Source organism: Xiphophorus hellerii, chromosome 1 (genome assembly GCF_003331165.1).
Source record: "Xiphophorus hellerii strain 12219 chromosome 1, Xiphophorus_hellerii-4.1, whole genome shotgun sequence".
Lineage (NCBI taxonomy): Eukaryota > Metazoa > Chordata > Actinopteri > Cyprinodontiformes > Poeciliidae > Xiphophorus > Xiphophorus hellerii.
Window position 1 is genome coordinate 23,496,278 of NC_045672.1, and position 22,521 is coordinate 23,518,798.

Genomic DNA, 22,521 nt, shown 5'->3' on the forward strand with positions numbered 1-22,521 from the left:
GGAAGCATAAAGATTGGACTCTGGAGGAATGGAAGAGGGTCATGTGGTCTGATGAGTCCAGATTTACCCTGTTCCAGAGTGATGGGCGCATCAGGGTAAGAAGAGAGGCAGGTGAAGTGATGCACCCATCATGCCTAGTGCTTACTGTACAAGCCTGTGGGGGCAGTGCTATGATCTGGGGTTGCTGCAGTTGGTCAGGTCTAGGTTCAGCAACATTGTGTGCCCAAAGAACGAGGTCAGCTGACTACCTGAATATACTGAATGACCAGGTTATTCCATCAATGGATTTTGTCTTCCCAAATGGAACGGGCATATTCCAAGATGACAATGCCAGGATTCATCGGGCTCACATTGTGAAAGAGTGGTTCAGGGAGCATGAGACATCTTTTTCACACATGGATTGGCCACCACAGAGTCCAGACCTTAACCCCATTGAGAATCTTTGGGATGTGCTGGAGAAGGCTTTGCGCAGTGGTCAGACTCTCCCATCATCAATACAAGATCTTGGTGAAAGATTAATGTAACACTGGATGGAAATAAATCTTGTGACACTGCAGAAGCTTATTGAAACAATGCCACAGCGAATGTGGGCTGTAATCAAAGCTAAAGGCGGTCCAACAAAATATTAGAGAGTGTGACCATTTTTTGGTGGCGACTTTTTTTTTGGCCAGGCAGTGTACGTACCTACCTACCTACCTACCTATCTATCTACCTACCTAGTGTTTGGCACACATAAAATTGTGTAAGTTGCAGATATAAAACTTTTTGCTCATATCTTTTGACATTTTGCTTCTTATTTAACAGGTGGCACACATTTTATCAACATACCATAAAAATTTGTGTGACAAGGTGAGCTTTGCTTCAGGAGTCTTCATTTGCATCAATGATTGAGGACTGGGGATCAACCTCAGGCTGCACAGTGGCGCAGTTGGTAGCATTGTTGCCTTGCAGCAAGAAGGTCCTGGGTTCGATTCCAGGTCTAGGGTCTTTCTGCATGGAGTTCTCTCTGTGCATGCGTGGGTTCTGTCAGGGTACTTTGGCTTCCTCCCACAGTCCAAAAATATGACTGTCAGGTAAATTGGTCTCTTTAACTTTTCCCTAGGTGTGGGTGTGTGGGTGTGTGTGTGTGTGTGTAGGGGTGTTTGTCCTGTCTGTCTCTGTGTTGCCCTGCGACAGACTGGTGACCTGTCCAGGGTGTACCTCACCTCTCGCCCGAAATGTCTTGCTGGAGATAGGCACCAGTACCCCTCCCAACCCCAATAGGGACAGGGGTGTAAAAAAAATGAATAAATGGATCAACCTCTTTAAAAGCAGCTGTACACTGGACAGTTGTTTTTTCTTTTATCTTACCAGATCACTGTGCAGCCGCGAGGCATCTGCACTGAGTTGTCAGCCAAAATGGTGTTATTTTGTCAGGTAGGCATCTACTTGGCTATGATGAATTTCCATTTTGCCAGTAGGAAACATAAAATCTGGTTTGTAGATTACCAGTGGGCATGGTTTGCAGTTCATAGGGTGTCGTCATCGATGGAAACCCTTGGCCATCTTCTGTGGATGGACATAATCGGCTGCAGTTTTGTTTCCTGGTTAATTGTGTGACTGTTCTAGTGTTGGTTGGGTAAGTCCCTCCTTTACTCACTTAGAGTGCGATTGTTGGGGGAGGTTATTTGGGGCGGAAATCTGCTCCCTAAATTGCAGATGTGTGTGGGCGTGTGTGTGTGTGAGAGCACGTGTGCAGTTCTCAGTAGTAGTTGGTGGTGGATTTCTTTCCACTTGTTGGTGGTGAGCACGCTGGGTGACTTTTTTTTGTTTGTTTGTTTTTAGCTAATACAACTTCTGTCCTGCCCTTTTAAAAATAAATTTGGATTTTAAATGTATGGAGTAAAATAATTTTGTGGTTGCTTGTAGTGTTTAAATGCCCCAACTTGGTCACATTAGAAATATATTTTTATTTTAGGTTGCCAAAAATAGCATTTTGTATTCATAATTTAATACCCACAAGCATCCATGGACATTTCAAATTTTCATTTGAGGTGTCTGTATTTGTTAAAGTCTCTTTAGATGGGCTTATTATTCTGAAAATAATTGAATTGATTTACAGTCAAGTTCAATAAATTAGATTATTGAAAATCAACTTTAAACAAGTCTGCTTGTAACCTGGGTTTAAAGGACCCCAATGTTTTGGCTGTTTTGCAGTTTTCTTGAAGAATGTTCCAAATAAGTGGATCATAAAAATTGAATGATGCTTCTCCATGTTCTCCAGATTCTGGGGATAAAGAGATTAGAACCAGAATACTTGAATGACCTGATTTTGAAGGGTTGATACAACAAATTTTTTATGTATTTTGGTGATAAGTCATTCAGTGATTTATAAACCATATGCCTATAAATCAATATTTCAAAGTTCATTATTTGAGCAACAGGGAGCCAGTGTAAAGACTTTAGATGATATGCCCTATAGCCCTGTTTTTAGAGAGATCAGCAGCAGCAGCATTCTGGATCAGCTTCAGCCGTCTGATTTTTTAGGCAGAGCTGTGAAGACACTGCTGCAGAAATCAAAGCAATTAAAGATAAACACAGGGACAAGTTTCTCTAGATCTGGTTGGGACATTAGTTATGTAATCCTGGAAATGTTCGTCGACTTTGTAACTGTCTTTATGTGACTCTCAAAGTTCACCACAACCAAAATTCGGGCAATTACAGCTAGATTCTAGCTGAAATTGAAGCATTGTGCTGATTCTCAATTATTCCTCTTTAGGTTCAAAAATACTAACTTCAGTTTTGTTTTTGTTCTCCGAGAGCCTAGTTCTTCCACAGTCATGTCACCTCCACACATTTATCTGTCCTAAGCATCTGTTCAATGGTTGGACGGGTTCAAAGTCACCTGATGACATTGTAATGTAGAGCGGTGTATCATCTCTGTAGTTATTTAAGTAGCTTGTTATGACCTGGGCTAGTGGGAGCACATAGCTATTAAATAGGAGGGTTCCCAGGATTGAACTTTGGGTTACCCCATATGTGACTTCTGTCCAAACTGAGGAGCTTGTTCTTTAGGTAAGACTCAAACCATTTCTGTACCAGAGAGTTAGGCCCAGCTATGTAGTGGTCAGCCATGCCAAAAGCTGCGCTGAGGTCCAACAGAACTGACACTGTGGTTCTTCCACAGTCTGTATTTATGTGGATGTCATTGAACAGTTTGACAAGGGCAGTCTCAGTACTGTGGTGAACATAAGACTCTTTCACGAGACTGAAAGACGTCAAAGTAGTTGGTCATGGTTAAGAAACAATTTAGCTATTGTTTAGGAAGTATTTCACCAAGTGAAACACATTATATAGATTAATTAGACAGAATAAATATTTGCGAGCCTATATTTCTGTTAATGATGATTTTACACTCATAGCTAATGGAAACGTGACATTTATAATGAGAACTATTCAACCGGGAACTAGAAACTGTGCAACAGGAGACAAATTAACAACAGATAAAACGGCAACTCCTTCAATCCTCCAACAAAAGAACCAAAGGAAGCATGAGTTCTTAAGACCAAAGCTGCAAGATCTCTTGAATGTGAGAACCATGTAGAAGGGAAACTGAAACAAAGGAGCTGGAGTGGTGGAAGGCATGTCAAGGGTTAGTAGTCTGCTTTTGAGAGCATGGGCTGGTGAAAGGATGGGTCATGGTCTGACCCAATCTGCTGTCATGCAGCTCAGAGTGGAGACGGCCGCCTCTTTGCAGAAGAGCTTTAAGCCGCCACCAAGAGTTGGGTGGATACACGCTGAAAAGAAGGGGCCCAAGAATGGAGCCACCACACTATTAAAGCAGCATTCCTTCCTCTTAGATAATGGGCCCTTAAAAGTTTTAATGGGAGGATAAAAATGTCAGCGCATGCAAAAGAGAAAGGGAAAAATATCTGGACTGCTTTGAGCTGCGCCGCCAAGCAGATGGTCAGGCAGGGCAAAGAGCTGGTCGAGGGATTAACTCCTCCCCACAAAGTCAGTCCATAGAGTTGAGGAAAGTCATCAGAGTGCTACTGTTTGATTTTGGTTGTGATTGTCCCAAACGCCTTGTTGAGACACCTCATTCTCACCCCTTTTTCCAGAAAGGATCCATTAAAAGCACGAACAACCAGAGAATGGAAAAGACAGCTGGCAACTACACTAAACAAGTCACTGTCAAAGTTTTTTATGTGATTTTGTTTGTTTCCAAAGAATTGGAGTTTCTTGCAAAATGCTCAGAAGAGTTTAGGATTTCCAAATTTTTTCACATTACAAACACACTCACCTGAGAACTTCATTTGGAGTGTCTTGTGACAGACTAATAAAAGGATGATTTTCTTGATGACCAAAACCTGGAAATGTGTGGTGTGTATTTGAATTTAGCCCCATTTACTCTTATACCACCAAATGAAATATTTCAGGAATATCATCTCGGTATAAATACAGTTTTTCTCTGAAGGCATCAGGGATTTGAGGAGAACATCAGAGAACAAAGATCAACACAAAGATCAAAGAATACACCAGGCAGGTCAGGAATAAAGTTATGAATTCTAACCCAGATTTAGGTAATGCAACAATATCCCAAGTTTCATCATCTTACGGAAAATCCCTGCAGTGACACACAGCTTTGGTGGGAGAATTTGAGGAATCCAGACAACAATTAGTCACATATTCCTCAAAGCTGTCAATTGCGAAAGAGAGCTGAAAAAATGAACTCAAGTTTGCTACAAACCATGTAGATATAGAAAACCACAACAAATCTGTTGAAGAAGGCCCCAATGTCTGAAGAGACCCAAACTCACATTTCTTGGTTTACATGTTCTTCCAAGGTGACAATATCATTCTTAGCACACCACACACTGGAGGAATATCTCAGGAAATTATCTTTAGCGTCATCTCAATAATCCTTAAGATTGTAGGAACAGGAAGATCGGGATAATCTTCCTGTTCCGGGGTAATTGTCCCGATTCGGGTCACAAATCGGGACATTTATCTTACTGTGGGACCCAGACAACTTGTGGACAAGTTCAAAACTTAAAGTACATCTGCAAGTGAACAGTTTTCCAACTAGTCTCAAGGTCTCAACATTTTACATACACCCTTGAATTATCCAACTTCAAAATGCATGTATATTTAACTCTGTTAGCTCTCACAAACATGACACTGGTTGTTAAAAACTTATTAGTGTGCATGTCCTGTGTTTTACTTTGAAAACATTGTAAGGTCCTACATCTGTGCAAAAGAGCATTAACATATATGTATGAACAGCCACCCAGGTGAATTTGCATAATATATGCATGTTGCAAACACAGTAAGATTCTGCCCATCTGTGTCACAGACAGTTGTGCAGCACCTGCTGCGTATGTTCCCCCTCTCGGCTTCACTCTTCCTCCCATTCTCTCAAGGTGACCTCACTGTGCAATCCCAAAGGAGCCCAGTACCCTCTCAACACAAAAGACAGGAAAACAGAGCACAACCAGGATGCCCACCTTGTTTAACACAGACATAAAAACTGTATGAGACGCTGGCTGGTATTGCACAGATCGTTTCCCCCCCGAAAAAATCTAAGTATTTGTTTCTCCAAAGCTCAGTCTAGCACTTTGATTGAAGACATAGCAGCCAAGTATTGGTGGAAAAACCCCTCCAGCACTCTTAAAATCAGCAAGCCCACGTAGGGCTGGCCAGCTTAGGGATGGCCTTGAAGAAAGCAATGAAAAAAGGGATGCCAGTCTCAAATGAGGTGAGGAGAATTCAGCAGCAAGGCCGCAAACATTTGAAAAAGCTCTAGCCACTGATGTATATTTGTTGAAGGATGAGGGGGAAAGTACTGGGGGCACGGGAACTGAGCAAAGGCTGGACAAAGAGGGAGGGTGAGGGCAGATTATGCTGAAAAGACATATACAGAGATAAAAGAAGAAGGAAGACAAATCCAAAGGGGACAAAAAAAAGCCTCACGTGTCACTTCACTGTGTCTGCAGCTAAAAGCCCTTGCTCCACTTCCCCAGAATAGGAAAAGAGCCTGGTTATACGGTTGGGCTGCAGAGCAATGGAGCAGTGACTTCTGCACTTGTAAAAACATTTCTGTGGCCAATGCACAGACAAGCAGGCAGGAGGGCAGGCTTATTGACAACCAACAGGGGGAACATATGAGAACCCTACTGGCTCCAGCACAATGGGAAACAACAGTGCAATATATGAACAAAAAGTAAATCAAATCATCCTACAAACATTTTATTTGGCAGCCCACAGCTCAAAACATTGCATCACTGGAATAATTGAAAGTGCTCATTTATCAGCACATTACCTCACGACATTACAACGTGAAACCGTCTACTACACGGACATTACGTTTTCAGATAAGAAAAACAGCAATAAAGCAGGGTTCTCAGATCCAGGGTGTGATTTTACACAGGAGGAATGTTGCACCTGGAACTCTAATTTAGAATATAATGCGCCTAGGAGTTGTGGATTTTATCACACTTAATGGAAAACTTCTTACTTCACGAGACAACAAAGAACCGATGTTCTCCGAAGTCAACACGCTAGTCTTCATCTAAATGTCAATGAAGAGCATGACAGCTTGCCTCCAGCAGGATTACACTGGAGATGAAATTACGAAGGTGTGTGCCTGTACAAATGATGGTGTGTGTAATTATGCCCATTGTGTTGAGAGATTTGTTGCACTAAAGGGGGAAAATCCTTCTGAAATACTATTAAATGTGGCTAGAATAGCAGCAGAGTTTTATTTCCAGGTGTGAGGAGTGTACATAAAAGCAACACTTAAATCCACAATCGAGCGAAGAAAGGGGGGAAATGAGGCTACGTTTGGAGAAAATAATTATAGACATGTGTAGCACACTTGGTGGATAACCTGATGTTAATACGTTATACAACTCCATATTTTTGCTAAATTACATCATTTAGACAGAGAGAATTTTTTTAATCATTACTCTTTATGATCTTAAGAGAATTTATAAAGACTCAAGCTTATGGCTTCTAGAGGTCTAAGGAACAAAGATGGCCAGGTGACCATCGAAATTGGAAAATTTTCAATTATCATTATATGGTTGCATTTTTGGACCATTATCCTGCAAGTAGATCCAATGATGACCAATTTTTAGTTTACCTGATTTACATTAAACATCTCCTATTACATTGAGATCTCTCCTACTACAGGAGATATTTAATTTAAATCTACAGGAAATTACAAAAACGTGCTTTGTCACATAATGTAATTTTAGAGCTATTGGGCACACCTGAATGTAATTAACTTTGATAAGAAAAAAAAACATTTAGCCCACACTTGTCTATAAGTCGCAGGTATCTACACTGAAAGATTTTTACACAAATATGTACCATAAGTGTTTTTTTTCTGAACAGTGCCTGGATCATGGCTGCTTAGAAAAAAAGAGCTTAGCAGGAAAAGTATTTGACCACAATCAATGACTTCCTGGGAAGAAACCCATTAAAATCGTCGTCTTCAGTTTCTCTCTTTCATTGTTGCTCTCAATGTTACTTTTGTGTCAGGTAAAATTTGCTCTTGAGCCTGTGCTGTCCTCTTTCATCATTCAAAACTTGGTAAAAAATCCATATATTAACGGCATTGAAGTGTTTAAAGTGTGTAGCAGTAGCAGTTTATAGTCTGGAAATTACAGAATTCGACCTTTGTTTTATGCTTGATCCACCTGGAGAGTTGGTTGCCGAAGCACTCAGCAGCTAAATTCCCCAGTAGTATTTAACAAATGGCAGACATTTATAGGCACGGTTGAGAAACAAGTTGTAGACATGTAGTAACGATTAAAGGTTGTTATGAAGACTTGGCCAACTCCAAATGCCACTGTTTGCTGCAGTTCTCCAACAGTGAGCTTTTCAGATTATTTTACCCTGCTTAACATCCTGCCCAAAGTTTGCAATGGCAGGATAAGCTTGAATTCCTGTCCAACCTCACTTTTATTTTATTTTAGCAATCCTCTAACAGTAGAGATGTGTAGGTGTTAGGTTTTGCACAATTTCTATTTTAAACCATGGCCTTCTCGGGATGTTATGAATTACCAATTAAAGGCTCCCAGGTCCTCAGTTAAGCTACTTGCACATAAAAAAACCTAATCTACATTTATTGTGTTGAACTATTATGGTGGGTTTTTTCACACTGAATAAAGAGACTCAAAATAAAGATAGAATCATATATATTTTTTAGATAATGATACTGCATAAAAAACAGACTTTATTTTCAGGCTTTTGTACATCTTCATTAGAGGAACCAGTACGTGTGGAGGGTACTGAATGACATCCTTATTTCTGGAAACTTTAAAAACCTCTGTATGCTGAGCTTCCTTCAGCAACAAAAGCTGAACGTAAAGCCCTGAGGCTGATGTAATCAAAATTTTCTTTTTCCCGAATTAGTTTAAACCAGCCTGATGATCACATTAGAGTCCTCGTGGCTGCTCTGAAGCTTTGCTCACATACTGTAGAAACCTTCCCTTTTGCCATACTGATTAGTTGTGAGAGCAAGTTTGATCCAGGAGGACCCGACGTCTTTGCAAGTGGTTATTTCCTCTGACTTCTTTAAGCTGCTCTGTTTGGAAGTCTGTGCAGAGATGAGGTGTCTTGTGTAACCAGTCAGTCACTTATTAAAATCACATTATAGGTGAACTAAATCTTATCTTTTTATTTTCAGGCAGCGTTCTGCTTTATAAGTATTAGCAGACTCTTCAAATATTCAGTTCGCACAAGACTCCAGATTAATAGTAACTCTCCCACCGGGCAAAAGCATTGGCTTTCCCATGCACTCGTTGCATCGCAGACTGCAAAAATGTCATGTCATGTTGGACTGTATTTAGTTGAGTCATTTTAAGTGTAATAGACGCTGAAGTTAATAAACGTAAAATATTGGGCCTTACAAAAGTATTAACACATCTTGAACCTTTTCAGGTTTTGTTGTGTTACAATAGCAAACATCAGTGCACTTTTTTGGAATATTTTGGCCATAGACCTACACATAGGAGAACACTATTGCGAAATTGATGAGAAATTATACATATTCCAAATCTGAAAAGAAGAATTTCCACTCAAATCCAACCTCCATGATTCTAAAATTTTTTACTCTATCCTGCAATAAAAGTGAAGGAGCCGTCCCCCCTTCCAGGACATGGGCATAAAGTTGGAGAAAAGCAAAGTGAAGCGCAGCATCACGCAAAAAGCAGATAGGCTGCTGAGCAGTGGGACTCTCATAATGTTCAGTAAGATGTTAAATCCAGACAGGAGTAAGTGTCTCAGAGTGATTCTTAATTGCAACCCTGGAGAAAGCAATGCAAGTCCTGCCTGCGGCTGCATCGATGTTATGTACGGGTTGCCAGAGCTGGCATTAATGTGTGGCCATTGTTTAAGGTGATGGACTCAATGCAAAATATTCCAAGACAGAGAGAAACTATGATGTCTTCCCTGAAGCCATAATGAAAGTCTTTTTTCTTTGAAAAAATAAAACTAAACAAAAAAATCAGGACATCCAACTCACAGTTAGCAGATCTACAGTTAAGTCTTTAAAATTAACCCTTATCACAAAAATCACTGTCAACAGTTCAACATTATTTATATAAAATTTGAAACCATTTTAGCATTTTAATAATCTTGTATTACTCGTATAATTTTGAAGCTGTTTGTACTGTGTTAATTATTTTTATTTCATGTATATTTTTAATTATGGATCAGTCTACATTTCTTAATTTATTGGATGCTTTGTTTGTTTTTGTTTTTTGTTAACATTTTCAGTTGAAAGCAACATCAGCACTGCTTTTAGACGATTTTTACAATTTCTTGTGGATAAAGTACAATTTAAAATAATACATTAATATCTGCACAGTGGCGCAGTTGGTAGCACTGTTGGGTTCGATTCCCGGCCGGGGTCTTTCTGCATGGAGTTTGCATGTTCTCCCTGTGCATGCGTGGGTTCTCTCCGGGTTCTCCGGCTTCCTCCCACAGTCCAAAAACATGACTGTCAGGTTAATTGGTCTATCTAGGTGTGAGTGTGTGTGTGTGGTTGTTTGTCCTGTATGTCTCTGTGTTGCCCTGCGACAGACTGGCGACCTGTCCAGGGTGTACCCCGCCTCTCGCCTGGAACGTAGCTGGAGATAGGCACCAGCAACCCTCCCGACCCCATTAGGGACAAAGGGTGAACAGAAAATGGATGGATGGATGGATGGATGGACATTAATATCAAAATTATTTTACTTATATCAAATTGCATAACTAGACAAGGGATTTGCTTACTACTTGAATTTAAAGTTTTGGACTTCAACTCATGCCTCAACTTTTGGGGAAGCAGAGTACAGGGGTTCAATTATAACACAACTTTCTAGATTTTTATTTTTTTTATTTGCAAAAATAAAGGTTTTCCTTTTGATTTTACTTCAAAACTATACTTTAGGTTAGTTTATCATATGAAATACACATAAAATATAACCTGTGTGGTAGTGGTATTAAAAAATGTGGAACAGGTTAGAGTCTGAAGGCAAGGAATTGCAGCAGAACAAACCCAGATAAAATCCAATCTGCAAAAAGTCTCTCGACTGCAAAACCGACAATCTGAACAAATGTCTAGAATATGTTCTCCTCCCTTTTGAATCCCTTTAAAACATGAAGCATGTGGTTTTTATGATGCTGACCTGAGTATGTTTTCTTTTTCAGCACTCACAACTAAAAGCAAATGAACTGAACCTATAAGTCACCATAAGTGACTTGCATCAGTGCACACTTCAAGTTATTGCCTGGTTTTTCAAAAAGAAAGAGGACCGACATTATGGATGTGTCAGCTGACTAAACCGAAAATGTCTGAGTCTCAATGTTCTGGATTTCATCTCAAGCACAAATGTCCCCGTTGTTGTCCTGAATAAAAGTGAAAATAAATCAAATGTAAAGCGGGAGGAACCCTCCCTGATCCAAATTGCATTCCTTTCAACTGCTAAGCACCTTGACTTTCGTGAAAAGCCTAATTTCTAGGCTGGGGATGTTTGAAGTGAATAAATGGACTGTTACATTTTTGGCCAACAACACGGTGCAGAAACTCATTTGGCCAAAGTTGCTCCTGCTGAGGGGAGGGGGGGAAAGGGAGGGTATAATAAGGGACAGGCCAGCAGCAGCCTTGTCATTAGCCGGGAGGCTGAAAGACCCCTGCTGCCTAATTGGCACCGGCTCCCTCCAAGCAGTGGCTCTGTATCAGCAGGAGAAACCGAACAGAGGCAGCAGGCGCTTCTATGACCAGCTCTGAACTGCACCCAGAAAGATCAGCACACGTTGCCGATGGAACACCTGAGCTATTACCGGAAGAAATGGGAAGCTGATGTCTTTTTAATGATGACAATAAACCTCATAATCAAACTGCAACCCAGACTCTGCTTTTTAAGAGGTGGGCTGGCAGGATGCACCAATGGTTCCATTTAAAATCGACCTGAGTGAGGGGATTAAACATTTATCCATTTTCTAGTGATTCTTTTTTTTATATTTAGAGCAATTCTTCAGGGGCTGTTGCCCAAAAACTCTACAAAGTCACTTCCTAACCACTTCCATTATCCTTCAGGCACATACTGTTGTAATAAGAGTGGTAATAATAAGCAGATGAGTGGTTGTTCTGTCTCTTGGTCTTTCAAAAATAAGGAAACAATAAATAGGCGCCTATCTGATGAGCACAGGAAGTTTGCAGATTTATGGCAGCTTTAATCTTTTGAATTCAATGGCTCTCATCTGGGAGCAATAAGGACAAAATGAATATTAAAATGGAATATTAACAGGAACTAGAGACATTTATCATGAACATAAACAGACGAAAGACTGGAGGAACTTGGCAAAATCAGACTACTGCTCTAAATCTGTTTCTGATAGCGCTGATGTGTAGAAAGGCTTGAAATTTCATGGTCAAGCTTTTCAGTCCACTCAAAAAAGAAAAAAAACACACACAGCATTTATGAAATGTAAACACTGACACTTCAGTAGGCCAGATGGAGCTCATAAATTAAACTTCCAAGATCCTCATTTCATCATACGGGAGAATCATGAGCATCTCAATTTAATGATTCTCCATACGAGTACTTAGCTGAGAAAACACACGAGAGGGATGAAAAAGACGGAGATGAGAAGACACTCGAATCTTGCTGTGTAAGTCTGGGGTTTACAGAACAGGAAGAACTGTGTCAGATTTAGAAAAAAGGACATCCACAACACTGCTTAGTCTGTTGGAACTGAGGAGTTGTAAAAGCCTTTGCTGGATAATCATTCCTCGAATGAACGAACTTTCTGACGGTGATAACAGCTGGTCATAATGTCTGCTGCTTCACAGAAACACTGGAAGCTCTGAGCAAAGTTGCGTAGGGCAGCAAAAAACCGAGTCAAAACGCAAACACAGCAATTCTGCAATTTTTACTTGTCAAATTTTCACACTTCTACAGCCTTTAATTGCCAACGTTTTCAGGCTTCTTTATTGAATTTTGTAAATACACAATATGGATGGATGGATACAATTTTTCAGACTGGATACGAGATCTTTGAGCCATTTGTGGCCCCTAGATTGATTGTTTGGGGCCCCAAATTGCAGTTTGATAAATTTGACCCAGCAGCAAAACCAGCTGATGCAAGTGAAGACTTTGTTTGCTGACAATTTATAATCCTCTTACATTCTTAAATGTCAAGACTACAACACAACTTATTGGCCTTTTAATAACCACACTTTGGTTTTTCTTTTTAATTTGATAATTAGTAGGACTACATACTGTACATCCAGTGACTTTTAATTGAAAGCAGACTTTGGTGCAACTAGATGTGTTTAATTAGTTATTGAACTTTGCTAAATGTAGAAAGTGCTTTTTAGTTGTTTAATTTTTTTTAGAATATAAAAAAAAATCCTGGGCAAGAAAAAAGAAAACGGTGTGCCACTAAAGTCTTTATTGGAGACTTTTCTTTCAACAAGGCTAACGCCATTATTTACACGCCCTTACTTACAAATATTTGACTATCTTTTTCTTTTGCACGCTTAGTTTATTTTTGAGCATAATGAAAAACAAATCAAGATAAAATTAGTTTTGTTTTTTTCTAAAAATGTTTTAAATTTGTTAATTTTTTTGGCCCACGACCACTTTTGTTGTTTGGAAATCACCAGTATAGAGCATTTCCAACATTTCTAGTAGATATAGTATCTCATATGTGCTAGGGTTGACACAAAGCTAAAGTTTTAAACTCAAGACCGATACCAAGCAGCAACATTTTTGGAACGGACAATTCTTATTAGTTAAGAGAAAATATGATTAATTCCAATATATAGCCAAACCTTCCATTATTAGGTCAAAACTAACAAGTATTGAACAATTGTTTGTGTTAATTCGCACTGAGCAAAGCGTGACTTGGAACTTTTCAGCTGGGAAGCGCATCTCCATGGGGTTCTCAGACCAACATAGCACCTTTCCTGGACTGTTTGTGTTCGTGAAGATAATATTTAAACATATAGCGTTAGCTTTCCATCTGTCCGAACAATGCTGTTGGTCTGCTAAAGATGGTTGCTCATGTTTTTTCTGGATGTTTGAAACTTACAGCAATTCTTTGTTTCAATCAGTCGAGCGGCTGTGGAGAAGGGAGGGGCTAAGGGCCTGTTATTGTAGCGCTGCTCCCAGACAATTTGGGCAAATTTAAATAGGTCAGCTTATATTGATTTGGATGCAAATGAGTATCTTTGAATATATATTTTTTTCTAGTATCGGTTTAATAAAAATATAAAGTCATTTTACAACCCTAATATCTGCTTTCATAAGCTATGTTCCTCTTGTTCTCTAAACATGAGGATAGATTTATGAAAACATTATTTCTTAAAAGTATGTATCACAAAGATTGGCAGAAACAATGAAAAATCTCTAAATCTCTTAGTAAGAAAGCAACAAAATCCTACACAAAGTACACTGTAAAAAAAAAAGAGCTAGTGTAGTGTAGAGCTGTTACAGGCTCTGTGCAATCCAGCGCTTCATAGCCACCAAAGACATTTCCTGACAACTTAGTTTGACATTAAAACCGTCTGCATGTCTGTGGCGCTGCTGTGTGTGGTGAGCAAGCCTCAGAGCAAGTTGGCTCTTTTCCTGTCACGTCTCCATCCCATAGGAACGCTCTATAAACAAGAGGTGTGTCTGCCCTGGGCTACACCTTTAATTGTTTTCACTGTTCGCAGTTCCCCCCGCAGGCCACTCTCATACCACAGATAACTTGAAAAGCAGCCAAGTGCTAGATAGGTTCAATTTGAAAAGGGGAGTGGAAAACAAAAAGATGTATCCTTGTTCTCCCCCTCTTCATTTCTTCTCTTTGAAGAGTGGCAACCTAACTGTTTTAACTTGTTGTAGGGCTTGTTAGGGCTAATCCCGCCCTCCATTTATTCCTGAATATCTGCTAGTTACATAAAGACTTGACAGCATCATTATCTTAAAATGTATCGTAATGATGTTTGAGCAAACTGTACAGTAAGGGCAAGACCCGATACCCAAAAATGAAACCACAGTGCAGTTGAAGTGTCCGCTGCTTATGTTTCAGTTTTTTGTTAACACTTCACTGTTTCAGATCAATAAACTACTTCTAAAGTCAGAAGAAAATACACTGAAAATACAAAAAAGCTGTTTTAAATGAGGATATCATTTATTAAAAGTAAACGTTATCCAAACCAAAATGGCTATATGTAGCAAAATAATCCCCCTTAACTTAATAACTGATTGTGTTGGCAGCAGCAGCCAAGGCTAAAGAACACTAACAGTCACATCACAGTCGACTTTGACAAGGCCACTGAAAAACTTTCAGTTTTTATCTCTTCTGCGGTGGAATTGTTGGTATGCTTTGGATCATTGTTCTGCTGCACAACCCAAGTCTGCCTAACCTTTAGGTCACAAACTTATGACCAAACACTTTCCTTCAGAATGTTGTAGTAAAGGAAGAAGAGTTGGGGCGTGCCGTGGTGGCGTAGGGGTTAGCGCGACCTGTATTTGGAGGCCTTGAGTCCTCGTCGCAGGTTCGACTCCCGGACCCGACGACATTTGCAGCATGTCTTCCCCCCTCTCCTTCCCCGTTTCCTGTCACTCTACTGTCGTATAAGGGACACTAGAGCCCACAAAAGACCCCCTGGAGGGGTAAAAAAAAAAAAGAAGAAGAGTTATGGTTTCAACTAATTTGGCAAGTCGTCTAGGTCCTGAAGCAGGAAAGCAGCCCCACAAAATCACACTTAAATGTGCTGTGTTCCATTTGCGTTCAGGACCCACAAGTTTCAAAATGTTTCATTTTGGCCTTGCTACTCTGTTAAATATTTCTCCAAAAGTCTTGAGAGTTTTTTGGGACTACGTTTTTTTTTTGGCAAATCTGAGACGGGCTTTTGTTCTCCGTTTAGTCAGCAATTTGTTTTACCTTGAGCCATTTTTTGCTCAGCATATTCCTTATTGTTGAATCGTGAACTTAACTTTATTTCACCTAAACTGAGGCAAATGAGACATGCAGAGCTTAACATGTGGCTGTGGGTTTCTTTGTGACCTCATGGATTAGTAAAGACTTTGTTTCTCACCTTTTCTTGATTTTTTCTTTATTGTTATTGATTGGGACATTATGTGTTGTTTTTGAGCTCTTCTATTCTATTGGATGATACACAATCTATTTGATTTCTTCTATTAGGCGATTTCTATTTCCTACACACCAGGCAGTAATCAGGCATTAGTGGTGCATATGCAGCTAAACAAAACATTCTGGTTAATTGAAAAATAGAGGCAATTACATTTCACATAAGACCAGGTTGGTTTAGATTGCTTTTCTCATTTATTAAATTAAATCTGAAAACTGTGTTTTGGTATTACTATGTATATCTTATAAATTAGTTTATCTAAAATTAAGTGTGACCAAAAAAAAATAAAACAACAAAACAAAACAAAAAAAAAAAACTAGCACAGGAGAAAGTTGTAAGGGAACAAATACATGATCTGACTAAAGCGTGTGTGCAGGTGAATAACCTTTAGGCCGCTGGATGCATGTATGCTGGTTGTCACTCAGGAGGAATCCTTCCCTGCAGCGGCACTCATAGCTGCCCATCATGTTGACACAAATCTGCTGGCACCCACCGTTGCCTTCCGAGCACTCGTCCACGTCTGCCAGGAAACACAACCACACACAAATTAATGAGAACAGTTCAAAACAGAACAAATGTTGCACAGACAGTCTGTGCGGGACTTGTCTGAGATTGAATTGTGACTTGCTCCATGGGCCAAACAGATGATGCAAACATGATTTAAACATTTATGTACTCCGAAAGAATCTAGAGGTCATCTGCCTTAAAAAAAAAAAATAAAAACATGGTCAAATAAATTAAATTTAATTTAATGAAATTCTTTGAAAACTTTTAAGTTGTGATGTGAGAGTAAAAGCAATACTAAGAGCAAACAAAAAACTAGACAAAAACCTGAAAGCTCCATTTAAAACTGTTCAGCACTGAGCTATAAAAATGCAAATGCAACACAATCCGTTGAAGAGGGGAAACCTGATCCAACTGGGCCAGAGTACCTGTTGATGACGAGTGTCTGTCAGCCCTGTGACGGGAGGAATGCGAGGAGAGGGACGAGAAAGAGGGGGAGGAAAAGTTTAGATAGGAAGAGAAGAGTGGGATATTTTTCTTTCAAAGTCAGTGGGGGAGAGAATCTACTTCAAGTACGTACAGAGTATTTAGCAAAGCGTCGCCTCAAGCTCAGGCAAAAAAGGGACGCTCACTATGAATGACCCCCAAAGTAACTCCTCCTATATAGCCAGAAAATAAAATAGTACCTTGAGACATTTTAAAGTATTTATAAATATAATATAAAAATAGTTAGAAACCTATCAAACCTTTCACATTTTGTCCTACTACAAACACAAGATTCAATGCATTTTATTTGTTTTATTATTATATTTTATTTTTGCCTAATATACTAAGACGATGTAGGGAATTTGTGTTCAGCACCCTTGAGTCAGATTTGTCTGTAATTTTAGCTGCAGATCTTCCAGGTGTGTCTCAAACGGTGCTGAACATCTGGAAACCAAAGTTTTTGCCCATGAACACGTGAAGATGCTTAGATCTGAGCCATTTTGGAAGGTGAACTTTTGGCCCAGCCTTTGAGACATTTTCCCAACACCTTCCCAACAACTCTGACCTGGTTCTTTTTCACCTGCTGGAGAAACATATCCCCACAGCATGATACTACTGCAACCATGTCTCATTGTGCCAGTCTTCCAGATTTACTCTCTTAGCTGCTTCTCTGATTGACGCTCTACTTGCAGCCAGTCAGTTTAGTCAACGGCCAAGTCTGGGTAGATTTGCAGTTGTATCACTAATTATTTTCATAATCTGATCCTGCTTTAGAATAGAATAGAATAGAATTCAACTTTATTGTCATTGCACTGTCACAAGTATAAGCAACGAGATGTAGTTTGCGTCTATCCAGAAGTGCTCTACGAGATATAAATATTTATTTACAGATGTACAAGACTATGTATGTATGGACTATAAGGGGTTATAGCAAAGAGATATAGATATTGTGTATAAATATAAATATAAATATGGGAGCTACTGTATATGCACAGATTATACAGATTATACAGAATATACAGAATATACGAGAATGTTAGGGAATGGATTATATATGTATATATGTGGTGAGAATAAGTGGCTCAACATCGTCCCCACTGGTCCTCAACACAGGCACGCCGCAGGGCTGTGTGCTCAGCCCAGCTCTCTTCACCCTGTTTACACACGACTGCGTGGCCATCCACCCCACCAACACAGTCGTGAAGTTCGCGGACGACACAACAGAAGTGGGTCTCATTTCAGACAACAACGAGACCCACTACAGAGAGGAGATTCTGCAGCTCACTCAGTGGTGTTCAGCCAACAACTTGGTGCTGAACACAGGGAAGACCAAGGAGGTCATTGTGGACTACAGAAGGTCCAGGAGGACGGATCACACTCCCCTTCTCATAGATGGAGAAGTGGTGGAACGTGTGGACAACATCAAGTTCCTGGGCCTCCACATCACGTCTGACCTCTCCTGGAACACAAACACCTCCCACCTGGTGAAGAAAGCACAACAAAGGCTCTTCTTCCTCAGGAAACTGAGACGGGCTGGACTTTCCTCACGGCTGCTCGTGAACTTTTACAGGGCGATGATCGAGAGCATCCTCTGCCTCAACATGACTGTGTGGTATGGTAGCTGCACAGCACTGGAGAGGAAACAACTGACACGGGTGGTGAGAACAGCACAAGGCATTGTGGGATGCCCCCTCCAAGACCTGGACTCCATTTACATAGGCCGGGTCAAGAAGAGAGCTGGATCCATAGCCATGGATTCCAGCCACCCGGGCCACAGACTGTTTGTGCCGCTGCCATCAGGCAAGCGGTACAGGAATATACGGACTACAACAAACAGACTGAGAAACAGTTTCTTCCCCACAGCCGTCAGAGCCATTACTCCCTGCCGCCCCCCCCTCCCACACATATCACAACCTCACAGTCACACATATATATCCCCCACCCCCACACAGCCACATTGTTCTGCACTTTGCACTGTCACATTATCTGTACTTTGCCATAATTGGACCTGCTGCTACTTCTTTGGTGTGGTTGAGTGCCTTTAGTTAATTTAGTTGTATATATTGTTATTATTATTATTGTGTGTTTGCTTATTTATACTGTATATATTTGACCTTTTGCACGGGAGCTGCAATGGAAATTTCGTTGAATTCTGTTCAATGACAATAAATGCTATCTATCTATCTATCTATCTATAATATAATACAAGATAAATAATGGCAGATAAAATTTACAGGTTGTATGTGTGTGTGAAGAAAACAGTCCGTGATGTGTGTGTGTGTGTGTGAGGATAGTCCATGTGTTATTGTTGTATGAGAGGATAGGGGAGTACAGTCCTTATAGTTTATGTTTTATGTCAGGAGGCGTTCAAAAGCGTGACAGCTGTGGGAAAGAAGCTGTTCCGGTGCCTGGTGGTTCTGGTCCGTAGGCTTCTGTAACGCCTCCCAGAGGGCAGGAGGGAAAAGAGTGTGTGTGTTGGGTGAGTGGAGTCCTTTGTGATTTTCCTGGCCCTTTTCAAACACCGCTTCCTGTAGATGTCCTTGATGGCAGGGAGCGGTGCCCCGGCGATATACTGGGCAGTTTTCACCACCCTCTGCAGCGCCTGCCGGTCGGAGACAGAGCAGTTCCCGTACCAAGCTGTAATACAGTTGGTGAGGATGCTCTCAATGGTGGTTCTTCCTCAGGGTCCTCATGAAGGAGAGGCGCTGATGCGCCTTCTTAATGAGTTTGGAGCAGCTGGTCGTCCAAGTCAGGTCCTCGGAGATGTGGACTCCCAGGAACTTAAAGGTGTCCACAAGCTCCACCACTGTCCCCTTAATGTGGATGGGTGGATGTAGATCAGCGTTCCTCCTGAAGTCCACGATAAGCTCCTTGGTCTTCTCGGTGTTCAGCTGCAGGTTGTTTTTGTCGCACCACTCAGCCAGACGGTCTACCTCCTCCCTGTAAGCAGCCTTGTCATTGTCTCTGATGAGGCCGATCACCGTGGTGTCGTCTGCGAACTTGATGATGGCGTTAGAGCCATGGACAGGTCTGCAGTCGTAGGTGAAGAGGGAGTAGAGGAAGGGACTCATCACACAGCCTTGTGGCACTCCGGTGTTTATGATGATGGTGGATGAGAAGTGGTTGTCCAGCCGGACATGTTGAAGTCGACTGGTCAGGAAGTCGAGCAACCAGTTACACATGAGTGGACTGATGCCGAGGTCTGTGAGTTTGGTAATGAGTTGTGATGGGATGACAGTGTTGAATGCTGAACTAAAATCTAAGAACAGCAGTCTGGCGTAAGTGTTCTTACTGTCCAGTAAGAACAGAGTGAGAAAGGACAGAGTGCAGCGCTATAGAGACTGCATCCTCTGTGCTCCTGTTCTGCCTGTATGCAAATTGGTGGGGGTCTAGTGTGGGGGGGAGACAGGATCTGAGGTGTGCTAGGACCAGCCGCTCCAAGCACTTGGTAATGATGGGGGTAAGGGCTACCGGGCGGTAGTCATTGAGTCTGGTTGGGTTGGGATTCTTGGGGATTGGGACGATGGAGGTAGACTTGAAGCAGGTCGGTACCACAGCACGGGCCAGGGACAGGTTGAAGATGTCCGTCAGCACTCCTGCCAGCTCCCCAGAGCACGTTCTGAGGACACGTCCAGGTATGCCATTAGGACCCGTAGCCTTGTGGGATTTAATCCTGCTCAGAGCCGCTCCTACGTCAGTGGGGAGGAAAGTCAGTGGCTGTTGGCCTGGGGTGGTAGCTGCTTTGGTTGCAGTTGTGGTATTCCCTCTCTCAAAACGAGCATAGAAGTTGTTAAATTCGTTGAGGAAGGAGACATCAGTAGAAGCGGGGGTGGTATTGGGGTTCTTGTAGTCTGTGAGAATCTGAAGGCCTTGCCACATACGTCGGGGGTTGGAGTTAGAAAAATGATCCTCCACCTTCCTTTTGTAGTGGTGTTTGGCCTTCTTGATTCCCTTCTTCAGCTCAGCCCTGGCCGTACTGTAAGTCTGTGCATCCCCTGACCTGAAGGCGATGTTGCGGGCCTTCAGCAGGAGACGAACGTCTCGGTTCATCCAGGGTTTCTGGTTGGGGTACATGGTAATGCGTTTGCAGGTGGAGACACGTTCTATGGTGGTGGAAATATGGTTCAGTACAGATGAGGCGTACTGATCCAAGTCTGTATGGTGGAAAATAGTCCAATCTGTATTCCTGAACTGGTCCTGGAGCACAGCCTCTGAGCCCTCTGGCCACACCTTTACTGTCCTCAAGGTAGGTTTCACACGTTGGATGAGTGGTAAGTACCGAGGTGTGAGGAACAGGGAGAGATGGTCTGATTGTCCGATGTTCGGGAGGGGTGTCACATTGTAGGCTCCAGCCAGATTGGAGTAGATATGGTCCAGGGTCTTGTCTCCTCTGGTGTGGCAGGAGACATGTTGGTGGAATCTGGGAAGAACTGTCTTCAAGTTGGAGTGATTGAAATCACCTGCAACAATAAAAGCAGCCTCGGGGTATTTGGTTTGGTGTTTGCTAATAGCCGCATAGAGTTCTTTCATGGCTAGTTTGGCATTAGCATCCGGGGGGGGGGTGTACACGGCAGTGAGGATGATCGAGGTGAATTCCCTTGGGAGGTAATAAGGTCTGCATTTAACCATTAAAAACTCCACATTCTGTGAGCAGTGACTCTTGGTAGTAGCAGAGTCTGTGCACCAAGTTTTGTTAATATAAATGCACAAACCTCCGCCTCTGGTCTTGCCGGAGTCATCTGCTGTCCTGTCGGCTCAGTGTGTGTGGCGTCCACTTAGCTGGATAGCATTGTCCGGGCAGTTGTTGTTTAGCCATGTTTCGGTGAAAAACATGACATTTGAGTCCATAATCCGTCTGTCACTCGTGATGGATAGTCGTAACTCATCCATTTTATTAGCCAGAGAACGGACATTGGCGAGGAAAATGCTGGGTAAAGGGAGCCGATGTGGTGTTAGCTTTAGCCTAGCTCGCACCCCTCCACGCTTACCCCGCCTTTGTTTACGTTCTCGTCGCGGCCTGCGTACACTTCCACCGAGCCGGGAGAAGTGAGCAGCCTCCGGTGTTCTGGAGATCTCTGGGATGAGTCGGAGATCGGCGATCATAGAGTCAAAATTGTAGCTCCAAATGTCCAGAAGTACATGTCTGCTGTAGCGCAGCAACGCTGTGCAATTCGGGGAAAAAAAGTCCAGTAATAAATAGATAAAAAACCACTAAAGAGCAGATTCTGGAGAGACGCTGAGCCTCGCGTTGTTCACGCGCCGCCATCTTGGTCTTAGATCCCTGACCTTTGTATCTGGGATCGGATTCTCTTGGCTACGATCAAAATCTCATGACCACAGGTAAACCAGTAAACTTAGAGCTTCACTTTTTTGCTCAGCTCTTTCTCCACCACGACAAATCAGAAAAAAACTCAGCTTACAAAGTCCAAATTAATCTAATCTATCTCCAACTCCCATTTGAGAACAACCCGGAATACTGCAACTTTATCCATGATTAAAATAAAAAAAATAAAACTGTTGTATACACAAGTTTTATATTATGATTAATGTTATTAAAATGTCATCCGAAACTAATCTACTGTCTATTTGTCCAGTCTGAGAAAACCTCTGGATCAAGTTTTCTTTCTGGGGAATTCTCATCTCAGGAGGAGACAGAAATAAAACATCACTCTTCTTGTTTTCTGTTTCTGTTTAAAAGCTCAATTAATCACAGTGTCACGACACATGCAGCATTCTAAGAAGAACGAGTTGACGAGAAGGTCAGTGACAGGTAGCAGCACTTATCACCCTCGTCAGACTGCCAGGTTTTCTGTCCTGCTCTCACATCCAGTCATCAAAACTGTCTCTGTCCCACTAAAAACAGTGTGTTCTCTCTGCTGAGGCTGATGGGAAAAGTGTCACTCTACAGCCAGGTG

At 41.6% G+C, this 22,521-nt stretch overlaps 1 protein-coding gene across 2 annotated transcripts in view; it reads right to left on the minus strand.

The window, feature by feature from the left end:
- The window catches only part of scube3 (signal peptide, CUB domain, EGF-like 3), a 114,008-nt gene that overhangs the window by 44,685 nt on the left and 46,802 nt on the right, over window positions 1-22,521 (minus strand). For both annotated transcript variants that reach the window (XM_032575639.1, XM_032575563.1), the window contains exon 4: window positions 16,002-16,136. In XM_032575639.1, coding sequence (XP_032431530.1) covers window positions 16,002-16,136 — 135 coding nt within the window. The remainder of the gene's footprint in view (window positions 1-16,001; window positions 16,137-22,521) is intronic.